We start from the raw sequence: 18,391 nt of genomic DNA, 5'->3' as shown, positions 1-18,391 counted from the left end.
TTTTTTAAAGAATTTCTTTTTATTTTTTGTTTTTGTGTTTTCTCTTACACTGCACAATGCAATTGAAATGTTACTAACCTTCTTGGCTACTCGTACTCGTTAAAGAGAGATCTCCAGATGCCATCTTCGCCATCACACCATTTTCTCAAGTCACAAGCGTCACTTTTAAAATACACTGTATATTTTGAAAAGTTTTGTGGTTAAATTTGTGTTTTTTTTTATAGAAAATTGAAAATATTTGCGTGGACTTCGTAAAAAAATGAGTGCAGCAGTTATGAGTATGAAATTTAAAGAAAAAAGTGATGAAAGCATTCATAAAAAAACAGTTAGTGTGCAGCGTGCGCAGTGCAAATGCAAAGCAAAACAGTTAGCAAAACATAAATTTTTTTATATAAAAATAATTTAAAAAAAATAATTTATTTAAATAAAAATTAATTAAAAATATATTTTTTATTTAAAAATATATATATTTTAAATAATTTTTATTTTTAAATAAAAAAAATATATTTTTAAATAAAAAAATGTTTAAATACAAAAATATATTTTTGATTTAAAAATAATTTTTTTTAATAAAATTTTTATTTTTTTAATAATTTTTTTTTTTTTTTTGGTTTTATTAATATATTTCATTTATTTTATTTTTTTTTTGGCTTTTTTTAAATAAATATTATTTAAAAATAAGTTTTTTCTTTTATTTAAAAATAATTTTTAACATTTTTTTTATATAATTTTGTTTTTTTTTTTAATTATTATTTTTTATTTAAAAATTATTTTTGTTATTTAAAAATAAAATTTTGCTTATTTCATTTAAAAAATAATTTTTTTTTTATTAAAAAATAAAATTTTGTTTTTTTATTTAAAAATTAAATTTCGTTTATTTATTATTTAAAAATATTTTTTTATTAAAAACAATTTATTTTTATTTTAATAATTTTTTTTTAATTATTTTTTTTTATTTAAAAATAATTTTTTTTTTTAGTTTTAAATATTTTTTTGGTTTTATTATTAGAAATTAAATTTTGTTTTTTTTATTTAAAAATTAAATTTCTTTTATTTATTATTTAAAATTTTTTTTTTTATTAAAAACAATTTTTTTTATTTTAATAATTTTTTTTTTAAATTATTTTTATTGTAATTATTATTTTTATTTAAAAATATTTTTTTTTTTTATTTAAAACTTAAATTTAGTTTATTTATTATTTAAAAATATGTTTTTTATTAAAAGCAATTTATTTTTATTTTAATAATTTTTTTTTAATTATTTTTTTTTATTTAAAAATATTTTTTTTTTTATTTAAAAATAATTTTTTTTTAGTTTTAAATATTTTTTTGGTTTTATTATTAGAAATTAAATTTTGTTTTTTTTTATTTAAAAATTAAATTTCTTTTATTTATTATTTAAATTTTTTTTTTTTATTAAAAACAATTTTTTTTATTTTAATAATTTTTTTTTTAAATTATTTTTATTGTAATTATTATTTTTATTTAAAAATAATTTTTTTTTTTTATTTAAAACTTAAATTTCGTTTATTTATTATTTAAAAATATGTTTTTTATTAAAAGCAATTTATTTTTATTTTAATAATTTTTTTTTAATTATTTTTTTTTATTTAAAAATATTTTTTTTTTATTTAAAAATAATTTTTTTTTAGTTTTAAATATTTTTTTGGTTTTATTATTAGAAATTAAATTTTGTTTTTTTTTATTTAAAAATTAAATTTCTTTTATTTATTATTTAAAATTTTTTTTTTTATTAAAAACAATTTTTTTTATTTTAATATTTTTTTTTTTTTTTTTTTTTTATTATTTTTATTTTAATTATTATTTTTATTTAAAAATATTTTTTTTTTATTTAAATATAAAATTTTGCTTATTTTATTTGAAAAATAATTTTGTTTTTTTATTTAAAACTTAAATTTCGTTTATTTATTATTTAAAAATTATTTTTTTTATTAAAAACAATTTTTTTTTTATTATAATATATTTTTTTTTTTATTTAAAAATAATTTTTTTATCAAATTTAAAAATACTTTTTTTCACTCATTAAATGTATAAAGTTCACAATACACGCACAAAACACTCGCCAAAATACCGTTATTTGTGCAATACCACACCAGACAGTTAACGCCATGTACGAGTCGTCAACCAAAATACACTTTAAAGTTTAAACCCAAACGCGGGAGACCATGCGCTTACTTTATGGCACTTAAGTGTAGCGTAGTGATAAGTGATAAGCAGAAAAAATAGCGCCATAACACCAAGTTTACTGATTTAAATTTTACCAACAACAACAATAATAAGACATTATTAATACACCAACCCACTCAATTAGTGTAGCTAGTAATTTTAAGAAGTACATGTCATTAACTTAAATCGGTCAACCCTTTATACCGCTAAACACTTGTTAGTTGTTATTTTTCCAAATAAGATAGTATACGAGTGTGTGTGTATGTATGTATGTGTGTGAAAAATCATTTTACACCTTTTGTACTACGCACTCAAAACAATAAAAAAATATGAAACCAAAAACCGAGATATGATAAGTTATCTACTACATACTCGTATAGTACATGCTAGTGCAACAGCGCCAGGCGCAAGTAGGTAAAAATAGGAACTTACATACCAACACATGATATATGCGAAAGTATTTTAGTTGAAGCGTAAGAAAATTAAAAAAAAAACATTCATTAACTATTGACTTTTCTTGAACTGACTACAATCGCACACACTCAAACACTTTCGCATTCATAACTGGAAAATAAGATATCGAGTTAAATTTATTAAATGATAAGAAAAACAGGCTCATTAAGTCGCTGTAGGCAGTTGAGTCAGTGTGTTATGATGAAACAAAACTCTTGGGTGTTAGTTACTGCCCACTTCAAATGTGGCTCACGCCTATATCGTACGCCTTGAGTAATTGAAATTATAAAAAATTAGTTATTAAAGCACTAAAAGGCGTTGCTGGCAGTATTTAAGGCAATAGTGGTTCAAAATGTTGGTATTTGTAATAGTACTTGTATTTAATTACAGTTATTTGGTAGTTGGTTGGTTGAAAATAGAGATAAAAAGAGCCTGACTGCAAGCAGCTGCATTTAGGCTCCTGGGTACCCTGATAAGCGTAACCTAAATTAGCGGTTAGAAGCGGTCAATTTAACTAAGCTTCTAATTTTTTTCCATCCCAACTGCCCAATTTCTCTTAGGTTTGAGTTTTGGTAGCCATGGAAGGTGTCCCTTCTTAACCGACTGAAAGATGGAATTCGCAAAGATAATGCTCTAGCGTCTCGTCATCTTCCGCGCACGCCCCTCATTCTGCCGATTCTTCTATACCAAGTCTCTGCAGCTGGCCTCTTAGTGGTAAGTGCCCTGTGATACAGTTTAGATTTCTTTTGCTCAAACTAAGAAGTTTTTTGGTCTGTCCACTATCAACATTACCCCATAGTAGTTTGGTGGTACGACCCCTGTTTGAAATGTTCCGAGACCTGAGATGTTCCCTAGCATCCATTGTTTTAGGGAACTGAAAGATCTGGGGCAATTTAAGGGAACTGCATTCCCAGCTGTCCGGCTTTTCATTTCCTTCTATACCTATATGACCAGGTACACAGGTGATTTTAACTGAGTTTTCTCCTGCTAGTCTATTAATTGCCTCTTTGCGCAGCGGATAGCCTTAATTGCTGCTTGGCTATCCACAAAAAAGTTGATGGACCTGTTTGTTAGGTTGCAAGCCCACTTAGCGCCTTCCCTTAATCCGAAAATTCTCGGCTTGAAAGACCGAATTGTCTTCGTTTAGTTTTAAGCTGCTTTTTGTATGTGGGTTTTAACAGAAAAAGACTACTCCCGTACCAGTTTCACCTTTCGATCCGTCGGTGAATATATATATTTCACAATTAGTACTATCTCTGTTTGTACCATTGGTCCATTCTTCACTGCTGGGGAAAGAGAACGTTGCATTTATCTACCCCTACAGTCTCAGTTTCTCAATCACAAAACCAATCTAATCCGAGTTCAGTCACAGTATTTAGTATGATACCATATCCCCATTGGTACAGTGTTTGGGTCCAGTGGCCCAAGATCATACTTCACTTGAATGCGTATTGACCGGATATCTAGGATGCATAGGCCATGCATATTTGTTGAAGTAGTTTTGATAGCAACGGTTATCCCTAGAGGTTTAATATGGCCATTCTTTTTTTAATTTTCGCACCGAGATCGTTAAAAGAAAAACCTAAATTAGGTTAGGAACTTCCGAAATATTTTTGATATAATTGTAGTTCTTGATAAATGTTGTTTTCGTTGTTGCAGCGACATAAAACTTTCACCAAATAATTTTCCGTATACTGCCGATTTTACCGACCTTGACCGAATAAAAATACGGGTCCTTTCTGGTTACATAGAACCGACTGTCGTGGGAACTAGTTAAATGTTATTGAATATTATCGAAGTAGGGCATATAACTAATCTAGCATAAAGTAGATGTATTTTCCACAATTTATTATAAAACATTAATTAAAAAAAGATGTCACATTCACCTTATACTTTAAACCAATTTCAATAAAATTTCACTCATTTTATATTTGGAAACACTGAACACTTTTTTTAATTTTGATTACCGATTAATTACTTTTGCCATTTAATTTTAAAACACTGAGCACTTTTTTCTAATTTCGATTACTGATTACTTTTGCCATCATGTAAGGCATTGCTGAGCGCGACTTGTTTTAAAAATAGCACAAAAAAAAATCGCTAATTTGCCGCTGACATTGTTGCGTTTCAATACGATTTTTTTATGATTGGACAAGGTAGTATGCAAATTTCGGCGACGGCTAAACATATAAGAAATAAATTGTTACATATGTATGTATATGCAAAGAAAAAAGTCTTATCTCTTTTTTGTGGGTTGAAACTTTATTGCAAAATAATGATTTTTACTATTTTTAAATGCAAAGCTAAAATCAAATAAACATACACGCACACACTATATATATGTATATACAATCGACTATATAGCAATCATCAAGAAATGTTGGTGTAAGCGTGAAACCAGCAAACTCAAGCGTGCTGGCGAATTAAAAATAAATTATTAATTTATTTTATTTATTTCAAGCCTCTACCAAAACAACAACAACACAATGACTTTAATTATTATGTTTATTGCCGCGTTTATGGTGTTTGTTGTTGTTGTTGCTGCTTTAGAGGCAAATGAACTGAGGCAATAATGCTCAACACAACATGAACACACACACACAGCAAAAACAAAACATTGCGGTCGCTGCGAACGCCAATATTCGTGTATGAAAAGCGGCTTAAATCCGGGTAACTTGTTGAAGACACACATACAATACACATTAACCAAAAAAAAAAAAAAACAAAAAACATCAAAATGGAAGTTAAAGATGACGGCAGTGTTGACCACAACACCACGGTGAACAGGATGAATGACGACGATGATTATGGTTGTGACCGTTTCGCACGCTCCAGGTTTTAATGCGATCACAAAATTTAACCGAAACTCTTGCACAAAGTAGAACACGCAGTAAAACAAAAATTAAAAATATATATATATAATACACACACACATGTATGGTAGGTATCTTAAATGTGTATGAAGCAACAAATTTTCAAATGTTCCAAATCTGTACATTTCACAATGAAAATATGTAGTAAATAGCCAAACACAACCAACAAGCCGAGTTGATAATAACCAGTAATAATTCACCGGTCTGAAAATCTTTACAGCTAACCAGTTAGCAGAGCCACCACCACCACCAGTAATTCACCCAAGCAAGCAAACAGAAATACACAAAAATATCAAAAGCAAGAAAACAACAACAAAAACAAATAACTACCTGTGGTACTCCGGCGCGTATGGACGGACGGTAATGTAAAGAAGCACAACTGTTGCGCACACAATACACAATGGTTGAATGCTTTGAATGGAGCAACTCTCGCGTAATTAGCAAAAATCGAGGTGAACACATACATAAGCACATACAAACGTACTACAATCGTAGATTTTATACTAATTAGTATTTGGACGGTATTGTTACATACATTTACGTATATCTATGTTATATACTGGGTAGGGTGGGTTAGTAATAAGATGACGAAGCGCTGCATGTGGCACACAAGTGGAGTTTGTGAATCGGAATAATATACATATATGCAGTGCAATTGCTCATATATGTACATGCATACGGGTATGTGCATTATGACTGCAGTCTGCTTGGACGAATAATTTTAACGTTCAACGCCTCTTTTAATTAAGTTTTATTTACATTTGGCGTTTGGGTAAAAATATGACTCGAGTGAAAGCATTTGTATATGAAATGTATGTAAAGTCTAGTAGTGTGTGAACAGTATAGCATAAAATTATAAAATAATATAATAATATAGTTTAACATTACTTGCAGCCATACATATAATAACGTGTTAGTAACTTAAGCCAAAATGCCAATGATGTCAACCAAAAACAACAAGTCATTCGTTGATGAAACGTCTGCACTTTCTAATTAATTAATTTTCAGGATGATCAGTAATACATATGTACACACATACCTTTTATGTAGGTGTCCTTTTTACACTACGCTGCACTTTGGAGAAAGAAAATATCGCCTTTCACTTTGTGCTCTTTGCTCAAAGCGAGCCTACACTGCGAAAGACTGTCGCTAGCGCTGACGTTTACTGCTGTCTACTGTTGTTGTTGTTGCTGCGGCTGTTGCTTTTAATTTTGTGTTGTTGTAATTGTTGCTGTTATTGTAGTTGTTACTGTAAATCTTCTTCTACGCTTCTCTACTTTTTTATATTTTATTTTTCTTTATTTTTTCACAATTTGATTAACGCCCATTTTTCTCACTGATTTTTCATTAAATATAACAATAATTAACACTAGATTTTATATAATTCATACACTTTATTGCTTTATTTACGATTTGCACTAATTTTCATGCACGAATTTCACATATTTTCCCAATAATAAGGCACTTAAATATTTTTTCAGCAGAGAAGGTGAAATTTTTTATCGCAACGTACAAAAGCAGGGAAGTAATAAAATAAAAAAGATCCAGCAGACCGATGATGACAGATTCCCAGTATTCGGTTTTTTTGACAAATGATCGGAAAATACTGACAAATTGGGTCAAATGCCAAGACACGTCAATCGGACAGGGTAGTGCAGAGGATAGGAAACTGCCTAAAAGTAATGGTAGCAATTTTTTTTATTATATGCTAATTCATGGATATTTCTCAAAATATGTAATAAAACGCTGCATATCATATATGCACATAAATATATTCTGAATCAATGCTTATGAATAATTTTTGAAACTGTGCAAAAAATATTATATTTACTATTATTAACCAGTCAACCCTGTTCCATTATGACTTTTTCCCTTCACCCACAACTTCGTAGCAATTTTGACAGCTGTCAGAAGGTATTGCTCATTCGCCCACCTCTACTTGAAAAAAACAAGGCCTAGCAAACGTATTAATACACACGAATTCCCTATAATATTTAGTTTAAAAATAACTAAATTTTTTTATATTCCAACCAAATAGTTTTGAAACATAGTTTGGCCAAGTGTTTACTAAAAGAAATTGAACTGAACGTAAGCGAAATATATGTAGGTGAATTGCCACAATAGGGCCAAGTTGAAAGTGAGGCAAAAACTCGGAAAAAGAAGCAGAAGCAAAGGGAGATAACGACGAAGTACCGGAGCAGCCAAAATGGTGAGTAATGCATTTTGATACTTTAATATCTATACTGGATATTGTGAAATATTCGCCTAATCAGGTGCATAACCTTGATTTAAATTTGCGATATATTTTAAAACAAGTCGTGAAGGTGTGCCGGTGCAATGCGTTTATTAAAGCAGTGGGCAAGCGCAATAGTACTACATGTAAAAACCATGCCCATATATGGTAATCATACCTGCTATTGTTGTGGTTGTTGTTGTTTTTGTTGTTGAAATTACAGCTTTTGTTATTCATAACAAAACCAGTAGCACTACCACTTTTTAACTTTATAAAAACCTCACTAATGTCAAACACCTCCGAGTGCCTTCGAGTTTCCTTGTTTTGTACAGGAATTTATATGCTAAGAACGTTAAAATATTATGGAATATTATCGTAACTAAAATTTTGCCTTTTTTCAGTCGGACGTACAAATGGACAGTGCACTTGATCTGATGCGTCGCCTGCCACCACAACAAATCGAGAAGAATCTCATAGATTTGATTGATTTGGCGCCAGAACTGTGCGAGGATCTGCTATCGTCTGTAGATCAACCGCTAAAAATAGCAAAAGATAAAGAGCATAATAAAGACTACCTGCTGTGCGATTACAACCGTGATGGTGATTCATATCGATCGCCGTGGTCAAATACTTACTACCCGCCACTAGAGGACGGACAAATGCCGTCCGATCGATTACGTAAATTGGAAATAGAAGCGAATTATGCCTTTGATCAATATCGTGAAATGTACTACGAAGGCGGTGTGTCTTCTGTGTATTTGTGGGATTTGGAGCATGGCTTCGCAGCGGTAGTGTTGATCAAAAAAGCCGGCGATGGCAATAAAAAGATACGTGGCTGCTGGGATTCCATACACGTCGTTGAGGTGCAAGAGAAACCGACGGGGCGAACGGCACACTATAAACTAACATCCACGGCTATGCTTTGGCTGCAAACGAACAAACAAGGTTCGGGCACAATGAATCTGGGCGGCTCATTGACACGTCAAACGGAACAAGATGCCAATGTCAGTGAATCGTCGCCGCACATTGTAAACATTGGCAAAATGGTAGAAGAAATGGAGAATAAAATACGCAATACGCTTAATGAAATCTATTTCGGCAAAACGAAAGACATTATAAATGGCTTACGTAGCGTACAACCGCTAGCCGATCAACGACAGGAGGTAGCCATGAAACAGGACTTGGCTGCGGCAATACTAAAACGTAATGTAAAACCAGAATCGAACTGAGGTGCATGTGTGTGTAACGGGGGAGTATGACATTGGCGTTTGCAATATACATACATACAACATATACATATATATATAGATAGAGCTGAAGCTGAAGATGCAGCAGAAATTGGGTAATTGAGCGGCAATAGCAAGCGAAAGCATTGAGTAAACGGCGTATTATTGTAGATGCAGTGTGCAACGTCTGCATAAAACCACATAGATGCAATTCTTTTAATTAAACAATTATAATAACAAAATGATAGTAAACACACAAAAAGGAAACGAACAAACACAAATTCTATGCAATTATATTCAAATTCCATAAAAATACAAAAGAATAATCCAAACTAAGTTTTGAATGCCTAATAAGACAATGAAATTAATTAATTGACAGTCATAACGCGTGCAGCAAGCTGAGAGTGGTGCCTGATAACTTGCCGAAAACGTGAATGCACCCGCAATTGAAAGTTTTAAAATCGCAATTTTTGGTGTGCGACCGCGCTCACTTGCATGCGCATACTGTTATTAAAAAATTATAATTATAAATAAATTACCGCATCGAAATATAATGGACAAAAAAAACATACCAATTAACACGTAAACTAAAGCATTTGCATTATTGTTCAGTAGTGGTGATTTTTTAGTAAACAATTTAAATGTAGCAATTGTTAAAGTTGTTGAAATAATTTGAAGACAAATTGAAACTAAATATAAAAAAAAAAACAAAAAAACACAAAGTGAATGAGAGTAAAGTGTTTGTGTAAGCGAACTACAACTGTAATTATTAGCGAGTATACAACTAATGTAATTTCACTAACAAGCGAAAACGTTTAATTTACACATACATACATACATACTTATATGTCCCAATGAAAGTAAACAAAAAAAAAATAATAATAATATGTATACATATGTAAAACGCCACAGTCTGATTGTCATTTAAATTGCAAAAACAAAAGCGAAAACGAAAAAAAGTGAACAAAGCTTAACAAAAGCACTTCTTGTCAATTGTTTGTACTCTCCCCCCGCCTTTCACCCACGTGTATGCCTACCTATTTTGTATTGTTTATTTCTCGCTCTCAGTTACTATAATTATTACTTTCTACTTTCGCTGTCAACGTTAATAAATATACGAAAAAAAACAAGAAAAATTATTAATATTTAAGTTACACTGCATGTATGTGTGTATTTAGTATTTTGCGTTCAACAGCTGATTTATAAATAATTTTAAATAAGAAAAAAATATATATTTACATGCATACATAAATTAAAAACAAAAAAATATTAAATTAAAATAAAACGTAAAATCAAACAATTGATTTGTGTATTTACAGTTATAAGTTTATGCATTATCTGCAATAAAATTAACGCTATTTCTACTATTATAAATATACTACTGTTTACGTATTGTGCTTACACATGCCTACATACATACATATACAAACATAAATTTTGCTTTATTACACAGCTGTATTTATAACGAAACAAACAAACAAACCAATCAACCAACAACAACAACAACTCAGTTGAAAAATATCTAGTTTCGTGTGTATTAATTTGTATTTGATTTAATTAAAAACCGCAAAAACAAATGTGCAAAATTTTATACAAGACACTAATAAAACAAACAAAAAAATTAAAAAAAAAACAACAAAATTTGTATATTTTTGTAAAGGGTTTTTCAGAAAGAAGAGCGCTAAAAAAGTTTGGGATATCAATGTAATTCTCTTATTTTCTTTTGTTTTCCTATGGAAGTCCATTCAATGCCATTATGTATGGAACTCGATTTATTTTGCATGGCCACTACGGGCACGCTTGTAGAAGTCTAGACGCTGAACTAAATTTTCGACGGTTTTTTAGCATAAATCGGCCGATACTGCTGCAATTTCACATTCGATATTGGTAAGAAGTTCATCAATCGTCGCTGGCTTTTTGGCATATGCCATAGACTTGACTTAGCTCCACAGGAAATTGACTAACGGCGTCAAATCGCACGACCGAGGTGGTTAGGGTGAGATCTTATGCTTCTCTTTTCAGGCAGGGATAGATAACCGCTACAACAACAACCGAGGTGGCCAATGGACTGGGTCATTTCGTGAGATAACACGTTCACCAAACTTGGTTTTCAATAAATCCATTATGACATTCGCTGTGTGGCTTGTGGTGCCGTCCTGTTGGAACCACATATTGTCCAAGTCCATATCATACAATTCGGACCAAAAGTATTCGGTTATCTTTGAGCGTTAGCGATTCCCATTCACAGTAATGTGACGGTCTTGATCAACGAGGAAGAAGTACGGCCCAATGACGCCGTTGGCTCACAAACCGCATCAAACTGTATTTTTTTCGGAATGCAATTCTTACCCAAGGAATAAGTGTGAATTGCTGCCTGACCAATAACGCATATTTTACTTATAGACGAAGCCATTCAGGCAGAAATGTGCCTTATCGCTACGTATGTAGAACGTAGCGCTCTTAAATTTGTGGCCTCTGTCTCCGAATTTCGGTAGTAAACTTTAATAATTTCCACTAGTTGTTGAAACGTATATCTTTCCATGATGAAGTGGCAAATCTTACTGAAGAAAAATGTCGAGGAAATTATGGCTGTTCCTATCGGTCTACTTTTGTAGCGCCCAATTTGAAAACCCCTCTAAGACTTACCTGCAGCAATTGGTGTTGGGGTGAATTTTAGTAGAAGTTCGCTACTTCCGACGGCTTTTTTGAGCTTTTGGAAAAACTATGTGGTAAGATCTTCGGATGTTTTTATATATTATATATTAAAGCTTGGATATTGCCGCTTATAAAGCAGCTACCAATGTCAAATTGTTCTCTATATAGGGATGCTGCTGTATTAGACTGCTGCGTTGTTAGTACTGCGTCGTATGTATATAAATTTAGATGCATGCCGGTTAAGTGGACTCGACTTTTGTGGACAAAACTTCAAAAACCAATTACTGAACAACTTTCGTGTAATTTTAGAAAATTAGAACTCCGCAGAAACAGCTGTTTGTTGTATTTTTCTCTTACATTTCACTTCACTTGACCCATCGTTGAATTTTCTTACTTTCTTTGCAATTTCCACACACATTCCACGCTGTCAACTTAAAAACAGTTAATTAAGTTTATGTGTAAAGATAAATGCGAGTTTGTGTTTTTGTATAATTAATACATACTTATTTATTGTTTTCATTATTTATTTATGCTCTTGAGAAAATAATTAAGTTGGACTACAGTTATTTTTCAAAAGTATAATTTTTTGTGTAGAAAAAATGTGTTTATTAAAAGTAATTTGCGCAAAGGCATAAATTATTTATTAGTTTATTTTATTTAGTAGTAGCAACAAATTGCACGTGTTTTTTTAGAATTGTAGAATAATAGATAGAAGAACATCAGTTTAAGACGTAAGCTGTCTACAGTTTGCGAGTTTTCTTATTTTTTTTATTAATTTTTTATTAATGCAATTTATAAATGTTTTCCAGCACACTAAATAATAAACTAATTAAATATTGCATATAATATAATATTATAAAATAGGTTTTAGTTGAAAAACTAAAAAAAAATAAAATATATATATATAATAATAATAGTAATTACATAATTCTTAACTATATACAACAATACTTATGTGTATGCTTGTAGGTTATGCATGTGTTGGTTAAGAATGGCGTTCGAATTTTTTTTATTACAATATTATTATTTTTTTTTTGTTGTGTGTTGTTTGTTTATCAACTAGAAATAAATGTAATGCCTGCAGCGCATTACTGTTTTATCTACAACTTACAAATTAATTGTTATTAATGTTTTTAATAAGCGTTTACATCTAAATAGTACACGTATAAAATGTGGTTTTCATAATTATTTTTTACAATTATTTATGTTGCTTGTGTTTTTCTCTTTTTTTACGTCAAATAAATTGTGTACATTTTAAAATAATTTTTGTTTTTCCTTTTTGTTTCTCTTGTTAGTTGTGTATTTTCTTATAGTTTTCGAGGAACACACATTTATCGAAAATAAATTATTTATTTATAAGAAACCATTGTAACCAAATAAACCATTTCCAAAAAATACTTTAAATGTGTGCAGAGGATACTAACGTAAAAAAAAAATTAAAAAAATTAAAAAAGCAAATTAAATAAAAAACAAAAAAAAACAAGGAAGAAAAAAAATAAAAAAATAAATAAAAATAAATAAAAAAAAAACAAAAAAAACAAAAAACAAAGAGAAAAGAAAAAAATTGTGAAAAAAGCAACTTATTATTATTTAATTTATAATTATTAAATATATATAAATTTTAATTATTTAATTTGTGCATAACTAATACATATTTTAGCTGCTTATAATTTTACTTAAATTCAACAAAAATTACATTTTCGCGCAAATAATAAAATATGAACGTTAAATCAACATTTAAACAAAGCAAATAATGTAGCATTTACAATGCATATGTGATAATTGATATATATATATATGTATATATTAAAGTATATAAGCAAGCAAATTATACTGGAAATCACAAATTAACATTTTTCATCTTCCACTTCTCACTTCTTATGTGTTTGCATGTGTGTGTGTTTTTTTTTATATTTTTTTTTGTTAGTATGTACTTATATGTAAATAATTTTATATGTTTTGGTTTCTTTTTTATTTCGCTCTCTCTCTCTCTCTCTTACTATACTCTCACTACACAGTCTAGCTTTATTGCATTTTCGAAACTTCGAATTTCGTATTTATGATTTCTTCATCGGAATCTAAAACCGGCAACGCGGGATCGCCCATTGAAGACGGTATGTTCTCCTCCACCCAGCGGAGATCATCCTCTTCGGTTGTGGTGCCGCGTTGGGCATTTGGTGGCGTCTTGGTGCCACCATTTGCATGCGAACTGCGCATCTTTACACCATACGCATCGGCGACGAATTGATCTTCCTCTGTGTAGATAAGAAAAAAGAAGAAAAAAATAAATGTTTATGAATTTTAATAAAAACAAGTAAGGAGAGGCTAAGATCGGGTGCAACCGAACATTTTATACTATCGCAATTTATTGCTATATATTTATTAAGCTAACACACAATTTGACCCATATACATATTCGGCATAAAGTCCAGTAGAATAACGAAAATCATTATAAATAGTATATGAGAGCTGTGGTCATTCCTAAACCGATTTCACAGAAGCAAAAACTGCGCTCTGAATTCAATTAAAATATCTAAGAGATGTTCGATATCCGGGGTCTTGACAAGTTATAGTGCGATTTCGAATTCGAATTTTTCCACAAGTGCAGCCACAGCTCAAATACAGTATTTGTGTAAAGTTTTATTCCGCTATCTTCATCGGTTTCTAATGTATAATTTCATTATAAAGTGAATGAATGGGATGGAATTCAAAATTGAGTTATATGGGAATGAGGATCGCATCGACTCTCTCTCTCTCTCTCCAAGCACCATTCTTGAATTTGTAAGAGTGTTGGGACTGATGGAGTTATTGTAGACTTAGGGAAAGTACAAAAGACCACAGGTCGTAGTGCATTCCTCTAAAAATTTCTATTCTATTCCATATCGGAAGTAGTCGTGATTAGAAACCGATTTCGCCCATTTTCGACCCGTGTCATTGGGGTGTTTAGAAAGTATTATGTACCGAAATTCATTGCAATCGATCGAGTAGTTCCTGAGATATGGTTTTTGACTCATAAGTGGGCGAGGCCACACCAATTTTATCTCTTTCTAAATTTCTTTCTAGTATGATCCTTTATACCAAATTTTACTTTTATACCTTTATTTATGGCTTAGTTATGACACTTTTTAGGTTTTCGTCATTTTGTGGGCGTGGCAATGGTTCGATTTCGCCCAACCCTAAGGTCCCAAGGAACATGTATACCAAGTTTCATCAAGATATCTTAATTTTTACTCAAGTTATCCGTTACACGGACAGACGGATGGACAGACAGACATCCGGATTTCAACTCGTCTCGTCAGCCTGATCATTTTAATATGTATATATAACCCTGTATCTAACCCGTTTAGTTGTATGTCTTAAAAACAACCGTTATGTGAGCAAAACTATAATAATCGCTTAGCAACTTTGTTGCGAGAGTATAATTAAGAGATTATTAAGTATCTTAATTACAAAAGCAACTCTACTTACCATCATCATCCTCATCGTCGGGCGCATCGAGCAGCGGCGTAAATGCATAGCGTTGATTATTATTTGTGGGACGCCACAAAATCATAATAACCAGCAATAATACCGAAAACAAGACATGCCAGAAAGCGGTGTCAAACCAAATATTGCGCCAGAACTGTTAAAAGCAAACGAAAAATCAAATATTTAAAATGTTTGTTGTTGTTGTTGTCAACATTCATTTTGCACTCACTGGTGTACAGTTTTGTGTTTTGCGTAAATGCAGTGCATACAACATGAACAGCACTGATGCAAGCACCGAGAATATGAGTGTGTTGGTGAAGTGTCTGTATAACGATAGTTTCACCATATTTCTGCAAGCAGACGAAATAAATAAATTATAAATAGTAATTAGCACACTAATTGTTGTTGTTGCAACATTTACAACACACACACACAACACACCTTCTCAAGCGCAACGTTCTGGTGGTCTGCACCAGCGAAGTGAATATCCACCAGCAGATGCCTGTGTCCAGCACAGCCAACGGTATGGCCGCCACCAACTGTTCATCGGTTTTCGTGCTAGTCACACGCAAGTAACTCTCCACGCAAGCCAAGACAAAGTACAGCGTGCCAACGCCAACCACGCGATGCAGCATTGGACCCAAACGCGGTCTGCATGGGAGGGGGGGCAAATGAGCACAAATTACATAAAAATATGAAAAACAAAATTAGAAATGAACAGCTTGAACAATTTAAACACAGTTGTTTTGGCGTATAGTGTACTTTTTAGGCATATTATAGATATACATATTTACACAAGTGTTAAATTTTTTTGTTTATTTTTTTGGTTAAATAATATATATATACAGTATATACTTGTGTACACTCACTTGACAATACCGAAACCCAGACTCATAATGATCACCAGCATGCGTGCCAATGTGCGTTTGGCGCACGAAACAAATTCCGCCATCAATTCGGCGCCCTTAACCGATACACCGTTCGCATTCAGACTGTAGTACTCGGCATAGAAGAAGGCTTTCTCCAACATGCCCAACAATATGACGCCACCAATCCAGAATTGTATGCGCAAGAGATCGCGCCATTGCATAAACGACACAAAGAGCCAGATAATGCCGAAGATGACATACACCACGCACATTATGCCATAGAACTGTTAAAATAAATAAAAAAATATATATATTTTTTTATATTTTGTTTTTGTAATGTGAGATTTTTTATAAAAAAAAATATTTAATTTTTTTATATTTTGTTTTTGTAATGTGAAATTAAAAAAAAAAAATATTTTTTTTATTTTGTTTTTGTAATGTGAGATTTTTTATAAAAAAAAATATTTTTTTATATATTTTGTTTTTGTAATGTGAGATTTTTTCATAAAAAAAAAAATGTGTGCTGACTTACCGCCAAGAGTGGATGATCAATCGCAGAAAGATAACCGCCATCAGGTCCAACAATATCCAGTTCTACATACGCGAAAAAATCTACAGTATCTGAGTTCTTGACAGGCTCAATTTTCAGTATCAGCTCATAAATGCCATCTCGCCCAATGGTGATTATGTTTTTGTCTAAGGGCTGAAATTATATTGTTCAATAATAAAAATAATAGTAGAAATTCTTGAAAAATTGAAGGACAAAATTGAAAGAAATAATGCGCCAACTTCATTTAAAGGCGTGTTTATCTTAGCCTAGCACATAATAATAAAGAACTTAAAAAAGATAAGAAGCTTATGTGCATGACAAACTCACTTAAAAAGCTTATGTAGCTAAAACAGCAAAATAAATAAACAGAAAATTTATGAAACCTCGCAAAAAATATGTGCGTAACTAAACACTTGAGCATAAATTAATTTTGGCATACAACAACAAATCAAAATTTTTAAGTTCGCGACCACAAAGTGTGTTTTATCAATTTTTACGCTACTTCCTCTTCCTCTGCGATAAAAAAAAATAAATCTATTGTTTTATGCCGTTAATGCCAGCATGACTCATAATATACAAGCAAGCGCTTACCGCAAGTATGCCAAAACTTGATAAAAAATTTTCAAATAAATAATCTTATCTGCAACAACTAACGCGTTAATTATTTTATGAACGTAGTAAAATATGAATATTATTATTGTCAATGATATTGAATATTAAGCTATTTAACTGGCATATATATAATATACATAAATAATAATAAGAAGAATAATAATATAATTACCGCTGTCGGATGTTTTTTGGTATTATTCGCTTTCTTGACCGTGGTCAAAGCAGCTGTTTCTGCTGTCGTTTCATGTACCGGCCATTGCTTTTCCGACAACAAAATTGGATGCATTGAACATTCGGTAATTTTTGAATCCATTGTGATGAAACCAAATTCGGTTTTATTTTGCGTAAGCAAAATTTCATCTAAATCGGTTATGCGTTCCTCGTACTGTAAAATTAAGTAAAAAAGAAAACAAATATAAACAATTAATGTTTAAGTTTCGTGGCAAATGCGCACTAACCATGTGCTTGTCCGCCCAACATTGCAGCTCATACAATTGCCAGTCAATCTTTACGTCCAAGACTTGTCCCCTTCCGTCACATTCGACTAAATGGTTAGATAAAAAGCGGCAATATTAAATAAAATGCTTTATCAAAAGCAACAAAAAGCACTTACTGTGCACTTTTATTTTGGAGTTGGCCAATAAGGGACGTTGCTCGCGTGCAGTGTTGGCGCCCTATAGTCAAGAGAAAATTAAATTCTTATTAGATAAATACTATATTTCACAACATTAATTGCCAATATAGATCCCTATACCTACCGGTGTTAGCCTTTTAATAGTTTTTCCAGCATCTGAAGTTACTTGCGTTGCTGCGGCAAATATTGCCATGAGCAGTAACAGCTTCAATGTTATTAGTAGCTTTCTTCTCCACATTGTATAATTTTGTGTGTAAACTCGTGCCTAAACGCTAAACTCTTCAATTATATAGTATAAAAAATAATGCAAATGTTTAATATTAAATGCGTTTGTAAATTATAATTTATTACAGCAGCCAACAAATTTTCACGGAAAATCGACGTCAACAAGCAGACTCAGCAAAGTAGAAGAACACAAAGCAAAGGAAAAGAAGAATTCTGACAGTTCTAGTTGGTCCAATTGTCAATTTTTTGTGCACCGACTATTTGTTGGGTATAAAGTTAAAGCAAAATAAACAATAAATACACTGAAAGCAATATTGTATTGTTTTTTAGAAATGTCAATAAACTAATGAAGTTAAAATGCAGGCACAGGCAACAAAATGAGCGAGTATAGTATACACCAAATAAT

The 18,391-nt window shown here is 31.2% G+C and overlaps 3 protein-coding genes across 6 annotated transcripts in view; 1 reads left to right on the top strand and 2 right to left on the bottom strand.

The window, feature by feature from the left end:
• Positions 1 to 7,117, bottom strand: part of LOC105216605 (disks large homolog 5) — a 264,508-nt gene extending 257,391 nt beyond the window's left edge. Inside the window, exons 1-3 of one of the 3 annotated variants that reach the window (XM_054227985.1) lie at positions 6,553 to 7,117; positions 6,402 to 6,502; positions 79 to 175 (exon numbers count right to left, since the gene is read on the bottom strand). In XM_054227985.1, the coding sequence (XP_054083960.1) occupies positions 79 to 133 (55 nt within the window). In that variant the 5' untranslated portion in view covers positions 134 to 175; positions 6,402 to 6,502; positions 6,553 to 7,117. The remainder of the gene's footprint in view (positions 1 to 78; positions 176 to 6,401; positions 6,503 to 6,552) is intronic. The other 2 variants (XM_011191191.3, XR_008470603.1) reach the window with 2 other exon arrangements.
• A 299-nt stretch (positions 7,118 to 7,416) lies between these two features.
• Positions 7,417 to 10,369, top strand: LOC105216603 (F-actin-capping protein subunit beta). Its single transcript, XM_011191188.3, has 2 exons — positions 7,417 to 7,722; positions 8,148 to 10,369. Exons 1-2 carry the CDS (start codon positions 7,720 to 7,722, stop codon positions 8,973 to 8,975), a joined length of 831 nt encoding a protein of 276 aa, XP_011189490.1. The 5' UTR covers positions 7,417 to 7,719; the 3' UTR covers positions 8,976 to 10,369.
• A 2,278-nt stretch (positions 10,370 to 12,647) lies between these two features.
• LOC105216602 (transmembrane protein 87A) lies at positions 12,648 to 18,274 on the bottom strand. 2 transcript variants are annotated; one of them, XM_011191187.3, is made up of 11 exons: positions 18,112 to 18,274; positions 17,885 to 18,039; positions 17,740 to 17,800; positions 17,585 to 17,670; positions 17,299 to 17,511; positions 16,497 to 16,667; positions 15,965 to 16,248; positions 15,537 to 15,746; positions 15,325 to 15,445; positions 15,096 to 15,249; positions 12,648 to 13,882 (listed from the first exon to the last, which is right to left on the bottom strand). In XM_011191187.3, exons 2-11 carry the CDS (start codon positions 17,996 to 17,998, stop codon positions 13,653 to 13,655), a joined length of 1,644 nt encoding a protein of 547 aa, XP_011189489.2. In that variant the 5' UTR covers positions 17,999 to 18,039; positions 18,112 to 18,274; the 3' UTR covers positions 12,648 to 13,652. The 2 variants fall into 2 exon arrangements, with proteins under 2 accessions (XP_011189489.2, XP_011189488.2); XM_011191186.3 differs by having other exon boundaries at positions 17,885 to 18,274.
• Positions 18,275 to 18,391: the final 117 nt, after the last annotated feature.

Source organism: Zeugodacus cucurbitae, chromosome 3 (assembly GCF_028554725.1).
Source record: "Zeugodacus cucurbitae isolate PBARC_wt_2022May chromosome 3, idZeuCucr1.2, whole genome shotgun sequence".
Lineage (NCBI taxonomy): Eukaryota > Metazoa > Arthropoda > Insecta > Diptera > Tephritidae > Zeugodacus > Zeugodacus cucurbitae.
This window is presented reverse-complemented; position numbering and strand designations above follow the sequence as displayed.

Coding starts and splice junctions, on each gene's coding strand:
- LOC105216602 (XM_011191186.3), bottom strand. CDS start 17,998: ATGTGGAGAAGAAAGCTACTAATAACATTGAAGCTGTTACTGCTCATG. Junction 17,671..17,739: donor CTCCAAAATAAAAGTGCACA/GTAAGTGCTTTT, acceptor CTAACCATTTAG/TCGAATGTGACGGAAGGGGA. Junction 17,512..17,584: donor GTTGGGCGGACAAGCACATG/GTTAGTGCGCAT, acceptor TTAATTTTACAG/TACGAGGAACGCATAACCGA.